Source organism: Numenius arquata, chromosome Z (assembly GCF_964106895.1).
Source record: "Numenius arquata chromosome Z, bNumArq3.hap1.1, whole genome shotgun sequence".
Lineage (NCBI taxonomy): Eukaryota > Metazoa > Chordata > Aves > Charadriiformes > Scolopacidae > Numenius > Numenius arquata.
The window spans coordinates 68,040,787-68,064,893 of NC_133616.1; the positions used below are offsets into that span (position 1 = coordinate 68,040,787).

Genomic DNA, 24,107 nt, shown 5'->3' on the forward strand with positions numbered 1-24,107 from the left:
GCATTATAAAAATGTATGTAAGTAGGGAGGTAAAGGCAGTAAGACCAACATAAATGCACCTATGTGCAGTATCAGGGTTCCATTGTTCAGTTCCAAGAGTTTTACACAAATATATATCTCCATAAAAAAGAAAAACCCCATACATCCTAACTTTACAAAACACAGAACAAGGTGAGTTTTCAGCCAGATAAGCTTCCTGAATTGTTTTCTCTTCCAGTCGCATGAATGCTATCTAGCTCCAGGACCAAAGAGCAAAGTGAGAAGGCAACAGAGAGGTGGGCTACAACAAATGAACTATCCGTGTTTAATATAGGGATCAAATCCCAGCATAGCGAATGCTAAGGACACAGTTTCTTCAGCTAGTGTCTGTGCTATATCAATGTAATGTTAATCTTGCCTTTGCCATCTTCAGCTACATGCAAACAGGTTCAAACCAAGTGGACTCAATTAATTATCACAAAACATCTAACAAAATGTAGACAAGGTCATGAAACATGAGGCAAATTTTTCTGGATTGAGATATAGCACTCTGCTGCCCAAAGCAGGCAGAAGCACCATCACTAGCTAAAGGCACCTGCAAAGCAAAACACCCGCAGCCTCTCAGGCCTCTGGGCACTCACCCTGTCAGATTCCCAAAGAGAGCTGCTAAAGATGGATGGGAAAAAGCACACTGCCCGCTTGGGCACGTTTCCACGTTTCTCACAGGAAAAGTAATGCACACACTCCTTGCAAGTTATTGTCAAACCCTTCCTCCACAGTCTGTCCATGCTGCTTTCTTCATACTTTCTCCACTGAAGCATCAATATACGTATTTCTTTTTTTCAATATAGCACTGTATTTCCTCCCGCATGGAGAACAGTTGCCATTTCTAGCATAATTTCTCCAAGTGGAAACCACAATGAGTACTCGGACTGCAAGCAAAGATCGTTTTCATCTAAAGGTTTTGAAAAGCGATTCCAAATATCTCAGATAGTTGGGATGGAGTAGGGCTGGTCTAGAATTACTTGCTCGTTGCCAAAGACCAAAATTTAATGGATTTACTGCTTCAAAGTCGGTGTCCCACTGTATGGAGTCAGGCTCTGTGTAGTACTTCAGAAAGCATTCAAGCTCTCAAGTCCAAACCAGGATCACGAGCTGGCCAGACACTTTTCTAAACCCTAAATAAACAGCAGCAGCTGTAAATGTCCAGATAAGAACTAACTGTGATAAACTAACTCAAAGATGCTACATCACATAAATCAGCGCATAGGTCATCACATGGAAACAAAAATTACACAAGTCTTCCAAAACAGAGGACTACCTGAAGGCAATTTCTAACCCTATATTTAATTGATCAGATGGACATGAGTTTGAAAACCCCCAGCTAGCACTCAGCTAAAAATATTTCCATGGAATGTTGCAGCGAGACGTGATCGAGGCAGTCAACACAGCCAAGCTCAAATCAATGGAGTTCTATGTCCAGCATTTCTTAATTAGATCAGAGCTCTAGCTAGAACCCACATGTGAATTTCACACCCCCTTATGCTTTGATTTCACAGGAAGACAGTAATAGCAGAAGCTACAGTAGTGACATAAGCATTATCAGGATCAACACATGTGAATAAATAATGAGTGGTGGGGTTTTTCTCCCCTTTTTCTCTTCAAATGGTGAACTTTTTAAAAGTAGATGAAAAAGAGAGCACTGCTCCCATGGCAACATTATGAATCTCTACATTATTTGCATAATCTGAAGCATAACACCACACCTTGACTATACTGACTTACAAACAATCTGTGTAGTTTTTTGTACCAATTATACAAATCACAAACATTATCCAAACCTGTAGAGTTGAACTGCTAACATGGAATGAAAATCGTGGCAAAACAGTGTGTGACACTTTCCACGTAACAAAGTCAGAAATGCAACAACACTCTTTCCAGTATTAATGTGGGGTGGTGGGGGGTGTTACTTTGGTTTGGGATTGTTACTTTCCTCCCCCTGCCCCACCCCCAAGGATGCACTGTCATGTTTCTATTTCCTCTCCTTCCACTTCAAGTAAGATAGGCACCTTTCTGTAGAAACTGCACACTTGCTAAAAAACGAGACAGTCAGAAAAGGTTTACAAACTTACAACCCCTGTTCTGAGGATATTTTAAAAACATAACATGGCTCAGGTAAATGTGTAGTTCTCAAAGATTAATCTCCTTCTATCCAAAAGTGAGCCTGAGCAATGCTGTTGAACACTCACCTTTCTTTCACTTTCTAGAAATCACAAACCACAGCATTAGCCTAACCATCAGCAAGGAGCTAGAACTCTCTCTTCTGATTTCCTGGTAACAGATCAGCAAGTGCTTTAAATGCAAGTCAAATTCAGTCCATCTTCTCAATGCCCCAGAACATCAAGGGATGGGTTTGTCTGACAGAACCAAGAGATGCAAAACTCCTTGTTAAGTAAGTTAGCAAGAGGTCTATTAATTACCGACTCCTTTGCAACAGAATGTAAAACTAAAGACATCATACCATCTTGCAAGAAAACCAGCAGCAGAACAACCGGTTGGCAGCTCACATGAAAGGACAAACCAGAATAAGGGAAACTGGTCTGAGGCACCAACTCAATTTGGTTGCCTCAGTCAAGCAGGTACCAGCGGGGTATCAGACATTTGAAAAAGTGCACTGTAGAAATGTTTACAAGACAGCAATGGTAAGAAAGTGAATAAACTCTGGCAAACTGGAAACATAGCACTGTTTCCCTTATATTCTTCCTACCTTCCTGCATTTACTTCCATATAGCACTTGACTGTTGAATAGTCATAGAATCATAGAATAGTTTGGATCACCTAGTACAACCCTCCATGCAATAAGCAGGGGCATCTTCAACTCAATCAGGTTGCTCAAAGCCCCATCCAGCCTGGTCTTGAACACTCTGGGATGGAGTATCTACAGTCTCTCTGGGCAACCCGTTCCAGTGTTTCACCACCCTCGTCATAAAACATTTCTTCCTAATGTCCAACCTAAATCTACCTACTTTCAGTTTAAAACTGTTACTCCTTGTCCTATTGCAACAGGTCATACTAAAAAGTCTGTCTCCACCTTTCTTATAAGCCCTCTTTAAGTATTAAAAGGCAGCAATAAGGTCTTCACGGAGACTTCTCTTCTCCAGGACGAACAACCACAACTCTCTCAGCCTGTCTTCATAGGAGAGGTGCTCCAGCCCTCTGATCATCTTCGTGGCCCTCCACTGGACTTGTTCCAACAGATCCATGTCCTTCCTGTGCTGAGGACTCCAGAGCTGGACACAGTGCTCCAGGTGGGGTCTCACGAGAGTGGAGGAAAGGGGCAGAACCACCTCTCTTGACCTGCTGGCCGTGCTTCTTTCGATGCAGCCCAGGATGTGGTTGGCTTTCTGGGCTGCCAGCAGACATTGCTGACTCATGTTGAGCTTCTCATCCACGAGCAAAAGATTGGGTCATAAGTGGTAAAATCTAAAATAGTAGAATAGAGGTTGTCTTCTCTTAAGTTACTATTACCATGGCATGTAAAAAGCTCCCTGATCAAGGAGAATCATAGAATGGTTAGAGTTGGAAGGGACCTTAAAGATCATCGAGTTCCAACCCCCCTGCCATGGGCAGGGACACCTCCACTAGACCAGGTTGCTCAAAGCCCCATCCAGCCTGGCCTTAAACACTTCCAGGGATGGGGCATCCACAACTTCCCTGGGCAACCCGTTCCAGTGCCTCACCACCCTCACAGCAAAGAATTTCTTCCTAATATCTAATCTAAATCTCCCCTCTTCCCATTTAAAACCATTACGCCTTGTCCTGTCACTACACTTCCTCACAAAGAGTCCCTCACCAGCTCTCCTGTAGGCTCCCTTCAGATATTGGAAAGCTGCTATTAGGTCCCCCCAGAGCCTTCTCTTCTCCAGGCTGAACAACCCCAGCTCTCTCAACCTGTCTTCATAGGGGAGGTGCTCCATCCCTCTGATCATTTTCGTGGCCCTCCTCTGGACCCACTCCAACAGGTCCATGTCTTTCCCGTGCTGAGGACTCCAGAGCTGGACACAGTACTCCAGGTAGGGTCTCACCAAAGTAGAGGGGCAGAATCATCTCCCTTGACCTGCTGGCCACACTTCTTTTGATACAGCCCAAGATGTGGTTGGCTTTCTGGGCTGCAAGCACATATTGCCAGCTCATGTCCAGTTTTTTATCCACCAGTACCCTCAAGTCCTTCTCCTCAGGGCGGCTCTCAATCTCATCATCCCTCAGCCTGTATTGACATGAGGGTTTGCCCCGACCCAGGTGCCTGGCCTTGCACTTGGCTTTGTTGAATCTCATGAGGTTCAAAATATGGGCTAGTAAATTGCTCTTGATTAAATGGGCATTTCAAGCATCCTCATACCATTCTTCTGGCCAACCAGTTGCTCTTTGCATGCTACAATTCAATTTCAAGGAAATACATGACTTCAACATTTGCAGATCATCCATCCCTGATCATCAGGCCTCCAATATCCTATGGCCAGTCAGCACATCGACTATCATACTCTCTCACACAGATTAGCCTGCAAGTGTGTTTTGCCATTAAGTAAAACATCAAGATTCATTTTCGAATCACAAGAAGACTGCTCAGCTCTAGCTGCAAGAAGATGAGTCTGCTGCACTAGGGTACTAATTGGGGGTGGGATGGGAATGGGGAAATAGGGAGAGTGGCAGCTGTATGCCAATTAGCCCTACAAGAATGCATCATGCCCCATCTTTTTGCGCTGGCAAAAGTGATCTCATATTATTCATGCATTCATGTGTTTTGGAAGTGCTTTGGACAATATTCACTGAAAGCAATTATTTGCATCCAGAAAGGTGCAACAACTTATGATGGGCTTTAAAAAAAAAGCAGGGAATCAGCACCTGAGCTGACTCAAAACTTACAATAGAAACTCTGAAGACTACTCTGAAGAATCAGCCAAGCTGATTCTTCTATGTCTAATTCTACTTTTTAGTAGTTTATTCAGACTTGAGTTCTTTAAACATGACATCAATTTGTATACTTTTATGTAACACTGATGTTATGATAAATTACTTTATTTACATGCTAAAAAAATGAAGCAAAACATACCCTATCCTACTTTTAAAGTATATTGTGCCATGTCATCTTAGAAATCCCACTTTCTAACTGTGTTTCAAAATGTAGATTTTCAAAATTTGTTTGCTGTTCAGCATTTCCAATTGACTTTAACTGATGATCATTTCTGCAAAAAGACGGTGGTATTGCTTCCTAAGTCCCCAGAGAAAAACCTCAGGAGTACCGCGAGCCAACACATTACAACTTTTCTCAGCTATTCTAAAAGAGTGGAACATTAAAACTGTGTGTATTCTGGAATTAAATTTGTTAACCTGGTTTCTGAGGAAATTAAGTTTGTCAGCACATTGTTTGCCTGTCAGTATCCCTCCCCAGTAATTTTCAGGCTTACTAAATAGAAACCAAGTTTGACAAATCAACACAGGCCAAAGCTCCTACACATTTTGTGAAAACTGGTAGCCAAGCAGGAGATAAGGACTAAAATTAGCATGCCTACCATGAAAGAAATACACAAGCAGAATTCAAATCTTTTCCATTTGGGCTGCAAATTAGTACATGCATACTTATCTGCCAGCAGGTCTGGCTCTGAACCAGACACAGAACACCAGTCACATCTCCTGATCAGCCAAACAGGTGGGAAGCATGGGCCATAACTACAGTTACTGATTAGTGCTCAAAGAGAGTAACTCCAAGGATAATACATTAAAAAACTGTAGAGACAGAGCAATAACTGAGGATACTGGTATGAGGTTTTAAGGAATACTGGACTGGACTCAAAGCTGTAAGATGTCAGGCATCATTGGTTCTGCAACTGGAACATACAATGTTTTATTCTTATCACATTCTTTGGACTGATGTTTATAATCTGGTGATTGAAGCTTCCAGGGAAATTAGAACACTGACAGCTTACTGAACTGGATAGGAGGACAGATTCTTCTGTGCAAGATATTCCATGTGAAAAGACATTTTTGTAGTTACTTCAATTACTTTCAGCTTACACTAGTCTCACATGCTAAAAAGTCAGGAAAAGAATGGGACACCTGTGCAACATTATGGCAGCACAATATTTGCCAAATATTCATGTCTTAATATTACCAGAAAATGCAGTATTTTTGTGAATGTCATTCAAACAACTACTCATTTTGTACTAAGACTCAATCACTTCAAAATTTTTATTGTAATGTCACAATATAGTTGCTATTATGCAGGCATAAGGGAATTATAAAGGAAAAATTGTTCAGCTCGTTAAACAAATAAAAGAGAACTCAGGACCAGCTGAGGAATGATCAAGTAGGAGAAATACCCATTAAATCATTTCTCCATTTCTCTGTAGATCTGAATCAAATACCACAACTTTTAGATTGTCTATAAAGTACAAGTATAACCTGGTTTTATGAAAACTGAAAACAAAAGTATCTGATCTTACTATGAGAAGAAAAATAAACTTTTTTGTTTTAAAATCCAAGCTACTTTTCTTCAAACTCCTCCTCAGTAAATTTCACTCCTGTCCATACATGCAAGAAGAGGAATAATAGGAAACCAAAAGGCAGGAAGGTTCTTTAGGTATATGAAAGCTCCCATCAAAAAAGGGGAAGGTCTCAACTATCAACTCCTGCTGCTGAAGTGAAATTCCAGTTTAATTCACTTTTGAACAGAAGCAAACCACACCTCGAGTTAAATCTTGCAACAGTTAACACTAATTTTCATCGTATGAGTATCACCAATACTGATGCTCTCCCTGTACTATACTCTCCTCATAAACAGAAGGAATTTCCATCATGCAAGTATACTTTAAACTAACAATAAAATTCTCTTATCTCTAATCTATAACTCCCAAAAAGTGCCTACCTTCTTGTCTGACGCTCAGATATGACACTTGTAAAGTTTACACAGGAAAAAACCCACTATATAACTAGCATGACAATATCATAACGAAAACTGTCACAAGGGAGGTAAGTAAAGGTATGCCATGGAATGAGGGAGTACAAGGAAAGCAAGGAATGATATATAGTCCAGTGAAATGATCAAATAAATGTTACAGTGAATGAAGTTGTAAGGGGAGAAAAAAAGAAAAAATCATGAGCAATTTTTTCTGTGACTGGAAAAAAAAAAAAAAGCTGTGACAATAAACATGTAATAAGGATTTAACATTCATATTTCCCAAGGAAGAAATCCTCTATTAAAAAAAAAAAAAAAAGAAAGAAAGAAAAGAAAAGAGAGAATAAGAAAACAGGGGAAGAACAGAAAAGATATGTATGTAGTTTTACACTTCCAAAATATTTGGTACCTTTGCATACCTTCTTACAAAAACTCTCTTCTCCTTATTTAAAAAATCTTAACAAAAGCAGATTTCAGGTGACTTCTACTAACAGACTATGAAGTCTAGCGTAAGGCTTTTCATGTGCCCATGCTGCCCCTAGCCCAAGGCCACCTAGCATGCATATAAAATATACATATCACAACATGTCCAATGAATACAACCCTTGTGCAGACCTAGGGTACTCCAGTGACTCGCAAAAGCCATTCTGATAAACATTGATAAAAGGGAAATCCAGATTTGCATGACAGATTTTTCTGACTTACTCAAACAGGATGAACGTTCAACCTGTGTCAAAGACTACTAAAATCACCAGGATATGAGGTGAGCTTCTGTTTCCTTCAAACAGCACTACCATATAACTAACTTTTCAGTCTTTTTGGAAGGACAGGAAGAATTCTTTCTAGTCGGGAATGGAGAATTACCTTGCTGCACCAGTTAAGTGTTCTTTATTCCCAAAGAACAGGTTAAAAAAGAAAAATCAATTTAATGATGACAATTTTTCATAAACACAAACACATGGGAAAGTAAAAAAACAAACAAACAAACCAACCAAAACCCCCAAACTAATAATCTGCATTCTTCCTGGAAGTTTCTTCATAACATAAAATGCAAACTGGGTAAAAGGACAAGTATGAAAAGTAGAAGGAATAAAGAGCTTAAAAGATCCCTGCCAGATGTCTGACAGACACTATTCTTTTGTTTAAAAACTATACCTTCAAGCACTTAGTTCTCCATCACGCAGCTGCCAAGATACCAGATCTACAAGAGGTTGTGTAACTATCTCAGTATTAATTAATAACAACTTAAAGCAGAGCTCAAAGGTTCCTGGAAAATCATCTTTGTTGTAACAGAACAAGTGCTCTCACATTACCCATGCATTTTAGGCACGGTTTGTTATCTATTTAGAACTTCTCTCTCACAACAAGTGCTGTTTCTGCTGGGGGACTCCTTCTTCTGAAGCTTGCTACTTTATTCTTCAGTTTCCAGCTTTTTCATACCAAACACAGGTTTCCCCTCTTTATGACCTCTCCTTATTCCTCATCCTATTTTCTCTCGTCCAACACACCTCATTACCCACCTATCATTTTTGACTGTTGTAATATTTAGAGAATTACCTACCAGTTATCTCTCTCTGCCCTTCTTCCATCATTCTTATTATTTCTGAACTGCTGGACGAGCAATCACCTTAACTGCCCTTTTGCTCTATATCATCTGGAATTCCTATTTTATCATGCAACTAAGTATCAGTTAAGCTCTCTTGCTCCTATGCTACTCATTTCCTTTGCAGCAGTCCCCCAGTGACTTTTGCCTCTGGATGAGATCCCTCTTTCATTCCTTTGAAACAGTTGCTATTCAAAATAGTTCTTAGCAACCTCATCTCTCATGCAATCAGTCTCAATTCACTCATCCCTTCCTACGTTAATATATCTGTACATGACCTCAGACTTCTTCTCATGTGCTCTCATAAGATAGCAAAGAGAAATTATAGAATCATTCAGGTAGGAAAAGACCCCTAAGATCATTGAGTATAACCATTAACCTAACACTGCCAAGTCCACCACTAAACCATGTCCCTCAGCACCACACCTGTACGTCTTTTGAATACCTCCAGGTATGGTGATTCAACCACTTCCCTCGGCAGCCTGTTCCAGTGCTTGAGAACTCTTTTCGTGAAGAAAGTTTTCCTAATATCCAATCTAGACCTTCCCTGCTGCAATTTGAGGCCATTTCCTCTTGTCCTACCCCTTGTTACTTGGGAGACCAACACCCACCTCACTACAACTTCCTTTCAGGTAGTTGTAGAGAGTGATAAGGTCTCCCCTCAGCCTCCTTTTCTCCAGGCTGAATAACGCTTTAGTTGCTCCTCCTAAGACTTGTGCTTGAGATCCCTCACCAGTTTTGCTGCTCTTCTCTGGACGTGCTCCAGAACCTCAGTGTCTTTTCTTCTAGCGATGGGCCCAAAACTGTATTTGAGGTGTGGCCTCACCAGTGCTGAATGCAGGGGAACAATCACTTCCCCAGTCCTGCTCGCCACACTATTCCTAATACAAGCCAGGATGCTGTTGGCCTTCTTGGCCACCTAGGCACACTGCCGACTCATTCAGTCATCAGTCAACCAACACTCCCAGGTCCTTTTCTGCCAGGCAGCTTCCCCAGCTGCTGTTTCCCAAGCCTGTATCCCTGCTGCATGGGGTTGTTGTGACCCAAGTGCAGGACCCGGCACTTGGCCCATTGATCCAGTCTGTCCAGGTCCCTCTGTTGAGCCTTCCTACCGTCCAGAAGATCAATACTCCCACCGAACTTGTCATCTGCAAACTTACCGAGGGTGCACTTGATCCCCTCATCCAGATCATTGATAAAGACATTAAACAGAACTAACCCAAATACTGACCCCTGGGGAACACCACTTGTGACTAGCCACCAATCAGATTCAACTTCATTCACCACAGCTCTTTGGGCCCGGCTGTCCAGCAAAGAGTACGCCCATCCAAAATATAAGCAGACAGTTTCTCAGGAGAATGCTGTGGGAAACAGTGTCAAAGGCTTCACTAAAGCCCAGGTAAACATCTACAGCCTTTCCACCATCCACATCCATACTGTTGTAGAAGGACGTCAGGTTAGTCAAGCAGGACCTGCCTTTCATAAACCCATGCTGACTGGGCCTGACCACCTGGTTGTCCTGTACTTGCCATATTATGGCACTCGGGATAATCTGTTCCATAACCTTACCAGGCACAGAGGTCAGACTGTAGTTCTCTGGATCATCCTTCTGGCCCCTCTTTTCAATGGATATCACATTTGTTAACCTCCAGTCAACTGGGACCTCCCTGGTTAGCTAGGACTGTTGATAAATGATGGCAAATAAATGGTTTGGTAAGCACTTCCGACAGCTGCCTCAGGGGTAGATCCCAAGGGTATAGCTAATTCTGAAAATAATGACAATAACCTGTTATCACACTAAAAATTTTGAGATGCCATCCACATGACACATCATATTGGCTACAAATTTAACGGAAAATGTTCCCCTAATCACTTAGAGATTCAGATATCCATACTCAGCTTTTACTGGTAGCTCTACATCAGTGATACACTGTATATATTGTTTTTATAAAAATCCCATTTCTCTTTGCCTTGCTCCACCACTAGCTTTAAAAATTTGTTTTCTTTAAAAGGGGTGGGGTGGGCTTTCTTGTGAACACTTTCTTTCAAGATCCAAAAAAAAAAAAAAAAAAATGTTATTTCAAGATTTTTAGTTTTAAAAGTACTAAGAGTTATAGCGTGGTGAATAAGTTTTGTTTTCTATCTGTTAATTTTATTTTCCTGGCTAATTTTCATTATCTATTGAAATGAGCAAGGTCAGAATCAAGGGAAATGAGCTAAGAACTCCTGAACTGCAGAAGAAAAAAGAACAGAAATATAATGAAGGAATAAACACAACTTTATAGCTATTTTAAGGCATGTTTGGAGATTTTTACTTTAAACTGTCTTATTATTACCATTATTTGGACACTAAGTAAGCCAAACCATAAGATGGCACTATTTTTCTAAAATAGCTTCCAAACAAAGAGCTAGTCCAGATTCACAGCTTACATTTGCACCTTACCTCAACACACAGTATCTTTTAGGAGAAAGACAAGCCCCGATTCCAACATTTGACTCATGAAAAATGGTGAACAAAACATCCTTCACATTTTACTCCTCACTCTGAGCTCCTGCTCCTACTGGAATATTACTAATTTCTGTCCCTAGTCAGGGTAATGAATATTGACTGAACTCTTTCACATTGTATCATTTTTAAAGACTATGCAATCTAACTTCTCACCTTACCAAGCTGCTATACAATAGTATCTTAAATTGATAGTTGTCCAATTCAACTGCTGAGAGTCACTTTGTATCCAATGTTTGCTTGACCACAGATAAAAGAATACAAACAAGTCTACAAATATACCACAAACTAGCTTCCACACACCTGAATGCATCCAACCAGATCTCGAGACAGCACACACAATCTCAAATTTGTGAATTTAAGAGCATATTTTTAGTGTTGTGGAGATCTCAGTATCAAGCTTACTGGTGATTTAAATTTAAGTTTTCTGAGAGGAGTTGCACAAACACTCTGCTGGATCCAGTTTTGACCTGTTTACTCAACACAAACATTACAGAACAGAAAAGCATGAGTCCAAGTCGGGTGACTACAGATCAGAAAATACAACAGAATAAAAATGAACAGAATATTTGCATTCTAAAAAAATGATAACTGATTTGCATTCCAAGTAGTTAGTTTTGAATATACATATATACACACACAGACTTAATTTGGTATTAAATGCCATATGAATAAACATATATGTCATTGTGACACCTTTGCAACAGAAATAACATAATGGTAATTTTTTTAATATAAAATCAGTACAAGAATTTTAAATCCCTTTCTCTTATATGATTTAAAGGACAATCAAAAAAGTCACTGAATTTAGTAGCTGGCCACTTCTGTGCTGAAAACCCTACCTAAAAAACTTTTCCCATAATTGCTCTTCACTACTGACGTCTACAGCACAAGACAAACTGAAAAAAAATTTATCATTGCCATACCAATTAGCAATTTGCAATGAATTCACAATTGATTCCTAGTCTCCTTCTAGGAACCCTTTCTTCCCCAAGCCCCTGAATTCCATTAGGAAAAAAAAAAAAAAAAATCCAACACTACCCCTTCCCTTCTACACCCATTGCAGCCTCATTTCCTTCTTCATTTGGGCACAAACTTCAGGCCCAGCAATGCAAAGGTTGCAGAAAGATGTCTGCAATGACAGCAGTAAGCAACTAAGCACATTTACTGTAATAGAACCTTTTTTAAAAATTGTATTTTATGCATGCAGACATACCCATAAATTATACGTGATAAAAGACTATACTGTGTACTGCAAGTATCTCACAGTTCCTTTAAAATAAAAGTTACAAAGTTTCCCATGACCATCTTTGCATGTTTTTTTCATTATTGTACACTACCACACCAAGAAACCACAGATGTTTTGTTTTATGAGAGCATCTTACTAGTCTACGTGGCCTACCACACACACTTTATATAAACCACTTCAGCTAGGGAAAAGTTTTCATTTCTGTCCTGAAGTACAGTAGTTTGATAACGGCTGTATACAATATTGTCAGAAGCAAAAAAAAAAAAAAAAATAATGCATAGTTTGCCATGTTTAATTGCTTCAGTAATCTGCTGAAACAAAACCTGTGTGAATAGCAGATCAGAATTTGCTGTTAATATTAGTATAACTGATGATGTGGCAACTCTAGAAACTTTAGAAACAGCTGCTGGAACGGTTCCTAGGGAACAAAAAAAAAAGCCACAATTCCTCAGAATTCTATCTCACAGAGTATAAGTTTGGAAATTTCATAAGCTTTCAAAAGACCTTTTCCTTAGGACATTTACATGGTCTGTAAAAGAATGTCAGTAATTTAACACTTGAACTATTCTAAGCAGAATTCAAGCCCCATCTAGCACAACTTTCTTCTCCTTCAAGAAACTGTTGTGCTTAGAATTATTTATTAGTAACACAAGTAATGCAAGAATTTTTACACGCATTTCCACAGAGCTAAAATGACTGCTGCCAAGTATTCCAGAGTTTAAAGAGAAAGTCCTGTTTGCTTTCTGATTTTGCACAGACTTGGAATTTACAGAAAAAAGTAGTGATTTGCAAGTATACTGAGAAATAAACTGATGGAATAGATTAACTATTTGGTTTTGAACTGTGTATAAATTTATTTTCTTCAGTTCTCATAACTTGTTTATATGCCTTTCCAAGGCTTTTGACTGATTTCAGTGACATACGAGAGACTATATGACCAGCTCCAAGAAGTATTTAAGACCACGTGCAAGCCAGGGATACACAGATCTTGGCAGTGCCAGGATTCAGCCGCAGCTTCAATCCTGACCACAGATCATCCTACTTTTTCAAAAGCATCTAAGTGCTAGCCACTTTACCTTAAGAGTAATTTTGAAGTAGATAAACCTAAAGCTGACTTAAGTTGCCCAAGTGACAGAGTCTCTCTGATATAGCTTAACCATACTAACAGATAGCTTAGAACAGTACTAGAACTGGTGCTCACCATCTAAGAAACAGTTTAGATGTTGAAGCACTTATCAGAACTGAAAAATCGAAGAATCACAGGCCTTCTTCAATGTGAGGGAGTCTAGGACAAGTGCTTCTACTTCAACAGAGTGGCTTAGCCAGCATGCCGGATAGGTGCTGGAACAAACAAGGGTCACAAGCCAGAGACAAAACAGCAAAAGGGAACTCATCTGTAGACCAGCAAGAAGAATTTCCTTGGGGGTAAAGAGTTCTGAGTTCCAGTATTTCCTTTGAGGGAGCTCATGTATTTTATGTTAATTGTTGGATAAGCAGCCTTTGGAGCACTGCCGAGGACTTTTCCTACGGAAATGCTCCCACTGGTGAAATACATGACCAGGCTCCCCTCACCCCATAGAGCCTCCCTCCTTTCGCAGACAGTAGCCCAGCATTAGTATTGCTTAGTATTTGTGATTAGTGCACTCTGCTGGTCATCGAGATCACAGGACACCATTCAGACTGAGACAACTTACACACCAGCTTTCTCAGCTACTGGAAAGTTTTCCAGCAACTAAGCCATTAAGCAAAAAATGCAGCATTTTCCCCATCAGACAGAGGCAGGCCTTGAAAGAAGGCATGGTATTTTGAATTATGAGCAGTAAGGCATCTCACAGCTCCGTCCAATACTGGATAATACTGGTCAGATACCTCACCTCATGCCTTACCTCCCCTTTAGGCAGCTATAAAGTCAGCATCCAGGAATATTAAATTGCCCTAAAGGAACTCCTAGATTCCCACATAGCCCAGGGGATAGCACACGAAACAGAACTTTGAGGGTAGCTACTTTATTTCAAAGAGAAGCCTGGATCACTGCACTGGGCTGGCTGCCCAGTATTTCAGACTGCTTAAACACCGTAGTGCCTACAGCACTCAGTCACTGCTATTTTGAAAGTTTCCATTTAGGACTCTTTTTTATCACTAGTAAAGAAGGTCCAGGAATGCACTTAAAAATATCACAACATACCTTAGGTAACGCTAGCCATTTGGATATAATGCACTAAAAAAATTGAATGCTCACATCAGCTGCTTCATGATAGTGAAAAGCATTTCAAAGAAAACCCAAGAAAGAAGGCCTAAGTGTTCATTTCTCTAATTATTGTGGAAAATACAACTCCTGAAAACTACAGCTTGTTTTACTTATTACTGGACTGCAACATGTTCTAAGAGTTCTTTTCCAACAGGCAAGAGCTCAAGTGTTTTTTTTTCCCCCTTGATATACCCTCGGTCACATTTTCCAAAAATAAATATAAACTTAATTAAATATAACAGTGAAACTATAAGATTCTTCTTTCAAGTTGATTTTTAACTACTCACCAACGAGTTTATTATACAACATTATCAAGATCAGACAAATATAAGGGCTCCTCTGGCTTCGTGTTTGAACCCTCTAGTTCTCCTGCCCTTGTAGCCTTGACAGCTAGTTAATTTCTGTAACATAAACACCTGCTGGACAACATAACTGCAGGTCATATAACCATCCTTACTATTTTAGGTTTTGCTGGTTGAACACCCTCCCCAAATCTTATGCTTGTTTCACAGAAATGCCACTGCCTAAAGATGAAGAACACAGTTCTTCCACCCCCACAAGCCAACCGACTGGCTCACTGTGGTGGAAGGGGGACAGCCTGTCTCCATTCCTCCTCCACACCCCTCCCGTTAATCCCTGGTCTCATGTTCCTGCTGTTCTCACTCCCTGAAAGACCCTGCTACCTTGAAGACCCTGCAAAGTGTCCAGCAGAGGGCTACAAAGACGATCAAGGGAAAGCAGCACCTCTCTTATGGGAAAAGGCTGAGAGACCTGGGTCTGTTCAGCCTGTAGAAGAGAAGACTGTGAGGGGATCTTACCAATGCTTATAAATATCCAAAGGGTGGGAATCAAGAGGATGGGGTCAGGCTCTTCTTAGTAGTGCCCAGTGTCAGGGCAAGGGGCAATGGACACAAACTGGAACACATGAAATTCCACCTCAACATGAGGAAAAACTTCTTTAAGGGTAACAGAGCACTGGAACAGGTTGCCCAGAGAGGTTCTGGAGTCTCCTTCTCTGGAGACAATTGTGCCTGTTCAGCTTGGTATAGGTGAACCTGCTTTGACAGAGGGGTTGGACCGGATGATCTCTGAAGGTCCCTTCCAACTCCTACAATTCTGTGATTCTGTGAAATCAGTAGCAGAAAACTACCCTAGCAAAAAATGTATTCTGCATACAGAAGAGGGAGGCAGGACCATGTGGCTGGAATGGGTGAGGAGCAAGGAGAGAGAGAGAAGCCTCAGCCTCAGAAGCAGTGATTCCAGCTGCCCGTGAAACCACAGTCAGATAATCACACTCCTTCAGGGGCACATCACATGTGTCTGAAACACCACACACTGAACTGCAAAACAATTCTTCACAAAAAGCCTTATATGAAAGGCCTTTCAATGTCAAAAGCTGCTGCAGTTTCTATAGTCTAAAATGGGGAGCGGGGGGGGAGGAAAGAGGAAGTCATCAATAAACAAATCTTGAATTACGTCTCTAAATTGTCATATAAAGTCAATGAAAACACAGAGAGGCTTATCACATCTGAGTGATGTGGCAGTCATAACACTGAAGAATGCTGAAAATAAGGAAGGTCTTAAGTAAATGCAAATAAATACCACGGAGAAGTCTTAAACTCACTTTGTATGGAATGTTTCTCTGCAAAAATGGTGATCATTCAATGACAAAAAAACCCTTTAAAGTAATTTCATTTCAGATCAATTTAAAATTGATTTTTTTAATCAATTTTAAATTGACAAATATATAAGTATAATGGACCTACTGTATCAGTAACAGAAATATACCATGCACTAAGAACTAGTATGGGTAAGTAATCAGTTTTTTTACATTTAATGCACTTTAGAAAAATCATGAAGCAGTTCCTGGCTTTACAGGTCAATTCAGCTTCAGGAGGAACGCATGACCCTCTCAAATTCTATCCTCCCTATTCTTTAAGAATTCCACTTGTTATCTCAGTCAGACCATGCTTTTTTCACTGCCATACCAAAACTTTGGTCACCAGAAGTGATTTACTTTTCACTGAATTTCACTGAATTTTTAGAGTTGGAAGGGACCATAAAGATCATCTAATCCAACTCCCCTGCCGAAGCAGGATTGCCCAGAGCATGTCAGAGCATGTTACTCGGGACTGCATCCAGGCGGGTCTTGAAAATCTCCAAAGAAGGGGACTCCACAACCTCCCTGGGCAGCCTGTTCCAGGGCTCTGTCACCCTCACCGTAAAGAAGTTTCTTCTCATATTTGAGTGGAACCTCCTTGTTCCAGCTTGTGCCCGTTGCCCCTCGTCCTCTCACTGGCAACCACTGAAAAGAGTCTGGCTCCCTCCTCCTCCAAACCACCCTTTAGATACTTATAAGCATTGATAAGGTCTCCCCTCAGCCTTCTCTTCTCCAGGCTAAAGAGTCCCAGCTCTCTCAGCCTTTCTTCGTAAGGGAGATGCTCCAATCCTTGAATCATCCTCGTTGCCCTAAAAAAAAAAGCATATACCTGGCCTTTCAGCAATTTGTGAGCGAAGGCATGTATAAATGCAATTTCAGTAACTGTTTTTCTGTTTACATTTGTTATTTTAGCTGTACCTGAGCACTTAGTGCCAAACATCATGCCTGTACGTGCTACACCAGGCCAACCCAGCCTTTATAGAAGCATTTCCAAACGCACATTTACTTCTGGCTGCACTGTGATAAAAGATGCAAGTTTCACAAAATTACAGCTATAACTCAGACTGGAGTTTCAGACTTTCAGAAGCTGTATGTCAGTCTGTCTTCACAGGCAAAAAGCTCATTTCCAATGGCTTTTTGTCTGATTTTTTTCATAATCAGCCACACTATCCATCTCTGACTTTGCTATAACCAGTCTAAATCCTTAGCCACATGTCCAGATTGCTTTCTGAACATATCATTCATTTAAAGTGCAGTCCAGATAACTCAGAGGTCAGAATGTCAGTCCTAAATCTAAAGAGTAAACGGGCCCGAGTACTGCCACACTGAGTATCACAATACAAAGTGCCGGGAACTAAAACACTACTGAGCGGAATCTACCACCTTGAGCTTCATCACTAAGCTCCCTACAAAACATTTTTTAAATCTGCACTTTGTTTAGCACACTGAAAAATACGTGTGCACACATATTACTCTGAAGATGTACTTTTATCTTGACTCTACCTTTTAGAGAAAAAAAAAAAAGAGCACTTTAATTGTGGATGACAACCATTATGTAGACATCAGCTTTTATTATCTAAAAACCATAGGTTTGTACATAAAGCTCAATCTTTTCTAATTCAGTAAGAGGTCTGTAACATTTATATACAGAGAAATTACTTTGGATGTATCCAATTATTAAATACAAATTTAAGAGAAAAACTAACCTGGTATCAAAGTTTCCATACCTAATCAAGTTTGGTAAATTCAATTCATATGTCCCATAGACAGAAACAACTCTCGATTCTGAGAAGACTTAAAATTTGCTTTACATAACATGATGCCTTACTAATATTCAGCTTCAGCCATTACAGCACTCAGGTAGATACACATTAGAACACAATTTTAAAATAATTCATACAGACATCATTTGCATTAGCTCCATGGGCTTTCTCTGAGGTTGCTGTAAGGAAAATTTAATTGAAAAAAAAAAAAAAAGAAAAAAGGGAGGCAGAGAGGTAACTGTATTTGTTGCAATCACATAATATTGTTAGCAGAGCATGACCCTGAGAACATAATTTAAGAAGCATGAGTTCTGAAAAAAACACAAATTTGGGCTGGATCCCATTCAAAAGCTTCAGTTTCATACCACTGTATATTGATTATCAACAACAATCATTTTCCACATTAAACATGAGCTATCTCCCTTTAAACTTGTCCTTGTCCATGGCTGTTGATGATTATGTGCTGCCATCTAGCAAATGTTTCCAGAAAAGCTTAACTTCAGGAGCTATTCTGTGACAAGACACCTCAAAATTCTTGGAAAGCTTTTTAAAATACGAAACATATACATGACAGAAATAGTTTTTTAAAAAGATTCCTCCAGTCTGCATGCTTATAAAGTTAAACACAAATACAAGATGAGAATACAATTAGGCTTAATATAGACAAACCCTGCAAAAGCGTGATCATATGCAGTTGATACATAATAATTGCAAAACTGAACTTTTTCATTCTACAAGTTACGTTTTCCCTTGTGTCCCTTTTCTTTTGAACATGATGAGTAGAAAATGGTAACAAATACTGCATTTTCATCTTCTTTCTCAAAAGCTCTGATCTTCACTGTTTTGCTTTTTTCTAACTGACTGCAGTCCTTACTTCCTCCCCCCACCAACTCTATCCTGGGCACAGAAATCAAAATGCAATAATCCCATACAAGAATGGTATGTCTGAATTACAAAAACATTTGTGTTTAACTCTTTTCAATCTTCATTTTTCAGTCATGCAGTCACACTGAAACTATACTACATTATTAAATTACTTAAAATTACTGAACCTTGCTAACTCTGGGTTCTGCCAAGATCTTGCTTTTTTCTGTTATTACCTAGGTATATATGCAATTAGAGAAAAAGAACAATACACTTTAGACACAATGCCTATTTGTTAAAATGGAAATAATGAGTTTCTGAAACTGTTACACTGATATAAACAACTTTACATGAAAAAATAAAATAAATAATAATGAGTTTAGACATTCTATTCATAATGTGAACAGCTGAATAATTATGACTGATTTCTTACATTTTTCTATATAATTTCACCTCATCACAAAAACTGCAATTCCCTCTTACTTTCATTCAGGATCCTTACCTCTGTTACGGTAACGTCAGGTCCCATTCATACAGTCACCTGAACACCATGACATTTTCATTCTTTGTTCCCTATTAGATCAGGGCAGTTGGGAGCATATTGCTTCATGGAGGCACTGTTCTTTAACCAAATGATAATTTTTTAAAAAACAACTTTTGAGGTCTCTACTCCTTTTCAAAATCTCTGAAATTAGCCAGTGCATTCAAAAGCTGTCAGAAAGGACACATGCATCACAGTCCTTTATTTGTCTCATTCCCTTTGTGGATTAGATTTTCATAATAATAACACAGAATTTTCAAGTTTCTTTAGTGATAAGAAGTTAAATCATCACCCAATTAAATGTCCTTTAATTTCAAAACACGTATACACTTCATGATAATACTGAAACCAAAGGCTTGATTTTTACCCTGTACTAACAAAACCTTCCACTAAGAGTGTGATGGAGTTTGTTTTGTTTTCATCAGGACAGTAATACCGGAACAAGTCCTGCCATTGAATTACACTGAACTGAAGCTACCTACGCAAGTGGTAATTATCTTTCTCACTTAGAAATAAGCAGACCTATACACAGCAGATGCTGTGCAACTTCTACCTATGACAATACAGCTTATAGGAATGCTGTAGGCACTCCAGAACAAAGTTTTTGGACATCAATAACTATTTGTTTTGTTAGATACTAGTATCAAACATATAACAGGCAGTAATGAAATTAAAGGTCAATTAGCATTAAGAAAGGTGCCAACTCACATTACTGAGAAACACTGGTCTTAGACTATTTGTTCTTCCTGAAAACAAAATATGAATTGATAAAAAAACTTTGGAGCCTATGATCCTAGAGTTTCTTAAGACTCCATCATTTAGCAGGCTGCTATAGTGTAGGATATTCATTAATAGCAGAAGTCTGCCTTTGCCAGATTTAAAACCTGGAATACATAAATATAATACAGCTGAATTTACAAGGCCTTACAAAGAACTACTATAAGATCAGCTAAGACAAACAAGTTTATCAGCTATATAGGGGTCACAAAGTTCTTCCTGCAACAGCTACCATCATGCCTATTTGATATATCCAAATGGTTGAAGACATTTGTGTGATCCCTAGCATTGGCTGACCGCGGAATGCCAAAGGTGCATAGCATAGAACTACATTGTAATGACAGTAAATCTTTCCCTTAGCAAACTAGAAGAATATACAAGAAAAATCCACTAGTTGTTTAAAACACTAGACTTTTTAGAATCAATCACTGCTTTACTCATGCTCAAATTCCACCATTTCACCGTTATTAGAGGAAGATAATTATTTCTTACCAGTAAAATGCATTCTTAAAGAGGCATCTCAGTAACAAATACAGAGGATATCAGGCACTGGATATATTATATCCAATCTGAAATATTTATTTCAGTTTTTATGACTAGTCATCATAGTAATTAATACAGCTCTGATGCTTAAGAAAAGGCATTGGTGTAGAAATGGCAAAAATTGTTTAACCTATTCACACTAGGTCTCCATCCCACTCTTAGCCAGCCCGACCTTCTGTCCCTCTTGATAAGATGGCACCCAGGATTTCAGTCTCTGTACTACCCTATGTCTTGGATAGACCTGCTACCTCAGCCTTCCAATATCTGAAGCGAGTCTACAGGAGAGCCGGAGAGCAACTCTTTGTCAGGAAAGGTAGTGACAGGACAAGGGGTAATGGTTTTAAATTGGAAGAGGGGAGATTTAGATTAGATATTAGGAGGAAATTCTTTACTGCGAGGGTAGTGAAGCACTGGAACAGGTTGCCCAGGGAAGTTGTGGATGCCCCATCCCTGGAAGTGTTTAGGGCCAGGCTGGATGGGGCTTTGAGCAACCTGCTCTAGTGGAAGTGTCCCTGCCCACGGCAGGGCGGTTGGAACTCGATGATCTTTAAGGTCCCTTCCAACTCTAACCATTCTATGATTCTATGCTATTAGAGAGAGTCTACTTTTTGTCCCAGCTCTGATGAAAGCTCCCACCTCCAGAAAATTTAAGAAACTTAGTTTCAATTTCCTCTTAGGATAGGGTGGCGTTTAAACTATAAGAAGGAACAGCATCTCCAGTATCCTTACTGAATTTTTTTTGGTTTTTGTACAGAAACTCATTGTATTCTATCTTTCTCTGAAGAACTATTTGGTCATTCCTCAGTCAAATAAACCTTCTTCTTTCATCCCTTGTTACATGAGTATCTCTTTGGTGAAAGATTACAAATCACCACCTGAACTTGATCAAGCAATAAAATACCTGCTTCAACAATGAATGAAGTTCTCTCTTATTTCTTTGGTGATTCATAGGCATATTTCAATGTGAAATCACTCACATTTGAACTTCCATTTGTTCATAGCAAGGATCAAAAGCTTGTAAGAAATTACCGAGTAAATATCTATATTTTATGTAATATCAAACTACATTTTTTCAGACAAACAGGCTACCTCTCATTAAGTTCTTGACTTGCAAATCAACCTCTCACAGAGTTACTATATACCTGGAACATAAAACTTACTTGAAATACAAGTAGTATCTGAGAATGCTTGTATAATCTGTCATTGCGGTTCTGCTGATGACATATAGTAACTTTAAGCATACTGTGAATGATCTAGGAGTTGTGGAAGTGTACAATGCCATCTGCAGAGGTTGATACAACACATGCTCAGCAGAACTGTCAGCTACTCTGAAGCTGTTGCAGCAACAGTCTAAAGAGGCCAGTTGTGTCAGACATTATTGTACACAACGATTTGCAAACGTGTAGTCAAAACCCATCACAGCTGAAACACACCTAAATAATTCACACTATAGAGCAGCAAAAAAAAATTTGAAAGAAACATGAAACACCAAACTTCTTACAGAACAGGAAAAAGTTAGTTTTAACCCAATAATTTATCATTCTCAGCCCCTCCACCTCCAAGAAAGTAGAGCAACACCATATCTTTGCCATCCAGGAGACAGGCAGCTAAGGCTTTGGTAGGTCCGCTAGAATGACCTGTAAAACTTCAGTGTGAACACAAATACAGTAAGACGTGACATGATACAGTGATGATATGACTGACACTCAGTGACAGGATGTTGAGCCGAAGCACACGTGCCGACAATTGCATAGCGTCCTCCTAAAGGCAGCTTATCTTCGCAAGACACATCTTTAGTTCCATCACACAGTTCTTTGGCTGAGACCCAGCACGGTGCGCAGCGTTTCCTAGGGGGACGGCGGCGGCCTTCTCAAAGCCACATGGCGACAGCCGCGGCCGGGGCCGCCACGGGGCCTTCCCCACTCCTCCAGGAAGTCAGGCCGGCCCCGAGGAAGGTCGGGTCAGGCCCGGCCCGGGCCGCTCGCAGGGTGACGCCGCCGCCCAGCTCTGCCACCCCCCTTCCCGGTGCCCCGACACCCCTCCAACGGGGGCTGCCTCCGCCTGCCCCTCGGGGCCCTCCCCGGCCCAAGCCCCCCCTGCTGCCCCCGCCAGCCTGCTGCCACCGCCACCCCAGAGGAGACAGGGGCGAGTGGCTCACCTCGTTGTTGAGGTTCAGCACGGGAGCCATGGCGTGGCGCCGCGTCGCGTCGCCTCCTGCCCGCAGAGCTCCGCCGGCCGCCGCCTCCCCTACAAACTCTCCCCACGCCGCTCCAGCGGCAGCAGGAAGCGAAACTCCGCGCATGCGCCGTGGCAGGCCCGCTCCAGGCTGAAACTCGATGGTTAGAGCCCCTCTAGGCCGGCTCTCGATGGCCTCCGTCCTCCGGCCCCGCCCTAGCCCTCCGGCCGTCCTGTTCCCTTGAGAAATGGGGGTAAAGAGGGTTTTCTTCTGGTTCTGGCAGGTGCGAAGCAGGAGGGGGATCCCGAGAGGCGCGTCCGGGTCGCGTGGCATGAGGTTAAACCCGAAATTTACCACTATTGCGGTGCATTTTATGCTGCTGCATCGCGTCATCAGGTGGCTGAATCAAAGACCTGAGCAGATGTACACCTCTTAAATCCTTGAACTAAAGAGACATCCACCCCTCGGAATAGTTTATAATCTTAGAAATAATCTGGGATGCTTGCTTTTTTCATCTTGTTGCTGCTGTTATGGAACTAGCCTAAAAAAGATGACATGAATAAATGGTGAACGTTGCTGTACTTTAAGACTTTGCTTTATCCTCCTCCACTCCATTTCCTTATCATAGAATCATGGAATAGGCTAGGTTGGAAGGGACCTTTTAAGATCATCGAATCTAACCTAATACTGCCACGTCCACCACTAAACCATGTCCCTCAGCACCACATTTACATGTTTTTTAAATACCTCCAGGTATGGTGCTTCAAGCACTTCCCTCGGCAGCCTGTTCCAGTGCTTGAGAACTCTTTTCGTGAAGAAAGTTTTCCTAATATCCAATCTAGACCTTCCCTGCTGCAATTTGAGGCCATTTCCTCTTGTCCTACCCCTTGTTACTTGAGAGGGTAGACCAACACCCACCTCACTACAACCTCCTTTCAGGTAGTTGTAGAGAGTGATAAGGTCTCCCTTCAGCCTCCTTTTCTCCTGACTAAACAACCACAGTTCCCTCAGCCGCTCCTCCTAAGACTTGTGCTCCAGACCCCTCACCAGCTTTGTTGCCCTTCCCTGGATGTGCTCCAGCACCTCAATGTCTTTCTTGCATTGAAGGGCCCAAACACAGTATTTGAGGTGTGGCCTCACCAGTGCCGAGTAGAGGGGGACCATCACTTCCCTAGTCCTGATGGCCACACTATTTCTGATACAAGCCAGGATGGTGTTGGCCTTTTTGGCTACCTGGGCACACTGC

General features: G+C 40.7%; 1 protein-coding gene across 1 annotated transcript in view; it reads right to left on the minus strand.

Moving 5' to 3' along the window:
- Window positions 1-22,975, minus strand: part of SRFBP1 (serum response factor binding protein 1) — a 79,811-nt gene extending 56,836 nt beyond the window's left edge. The window contains exon 1 of the mRNA XM_074166320.1: window positions 22,844-22,975. Coding sequence (XP_074022421.1) covers window positions 22,844-22,873 — 30 coding nt within the window. The 5' untranslated portion in view covers window positions 22,874-22,975. The remainder of the gene's footprint in view (window positions 1-22,843) is intronic.
- Window positions 22,976-24,107: the final 1,132 nt, after the last annotated feature.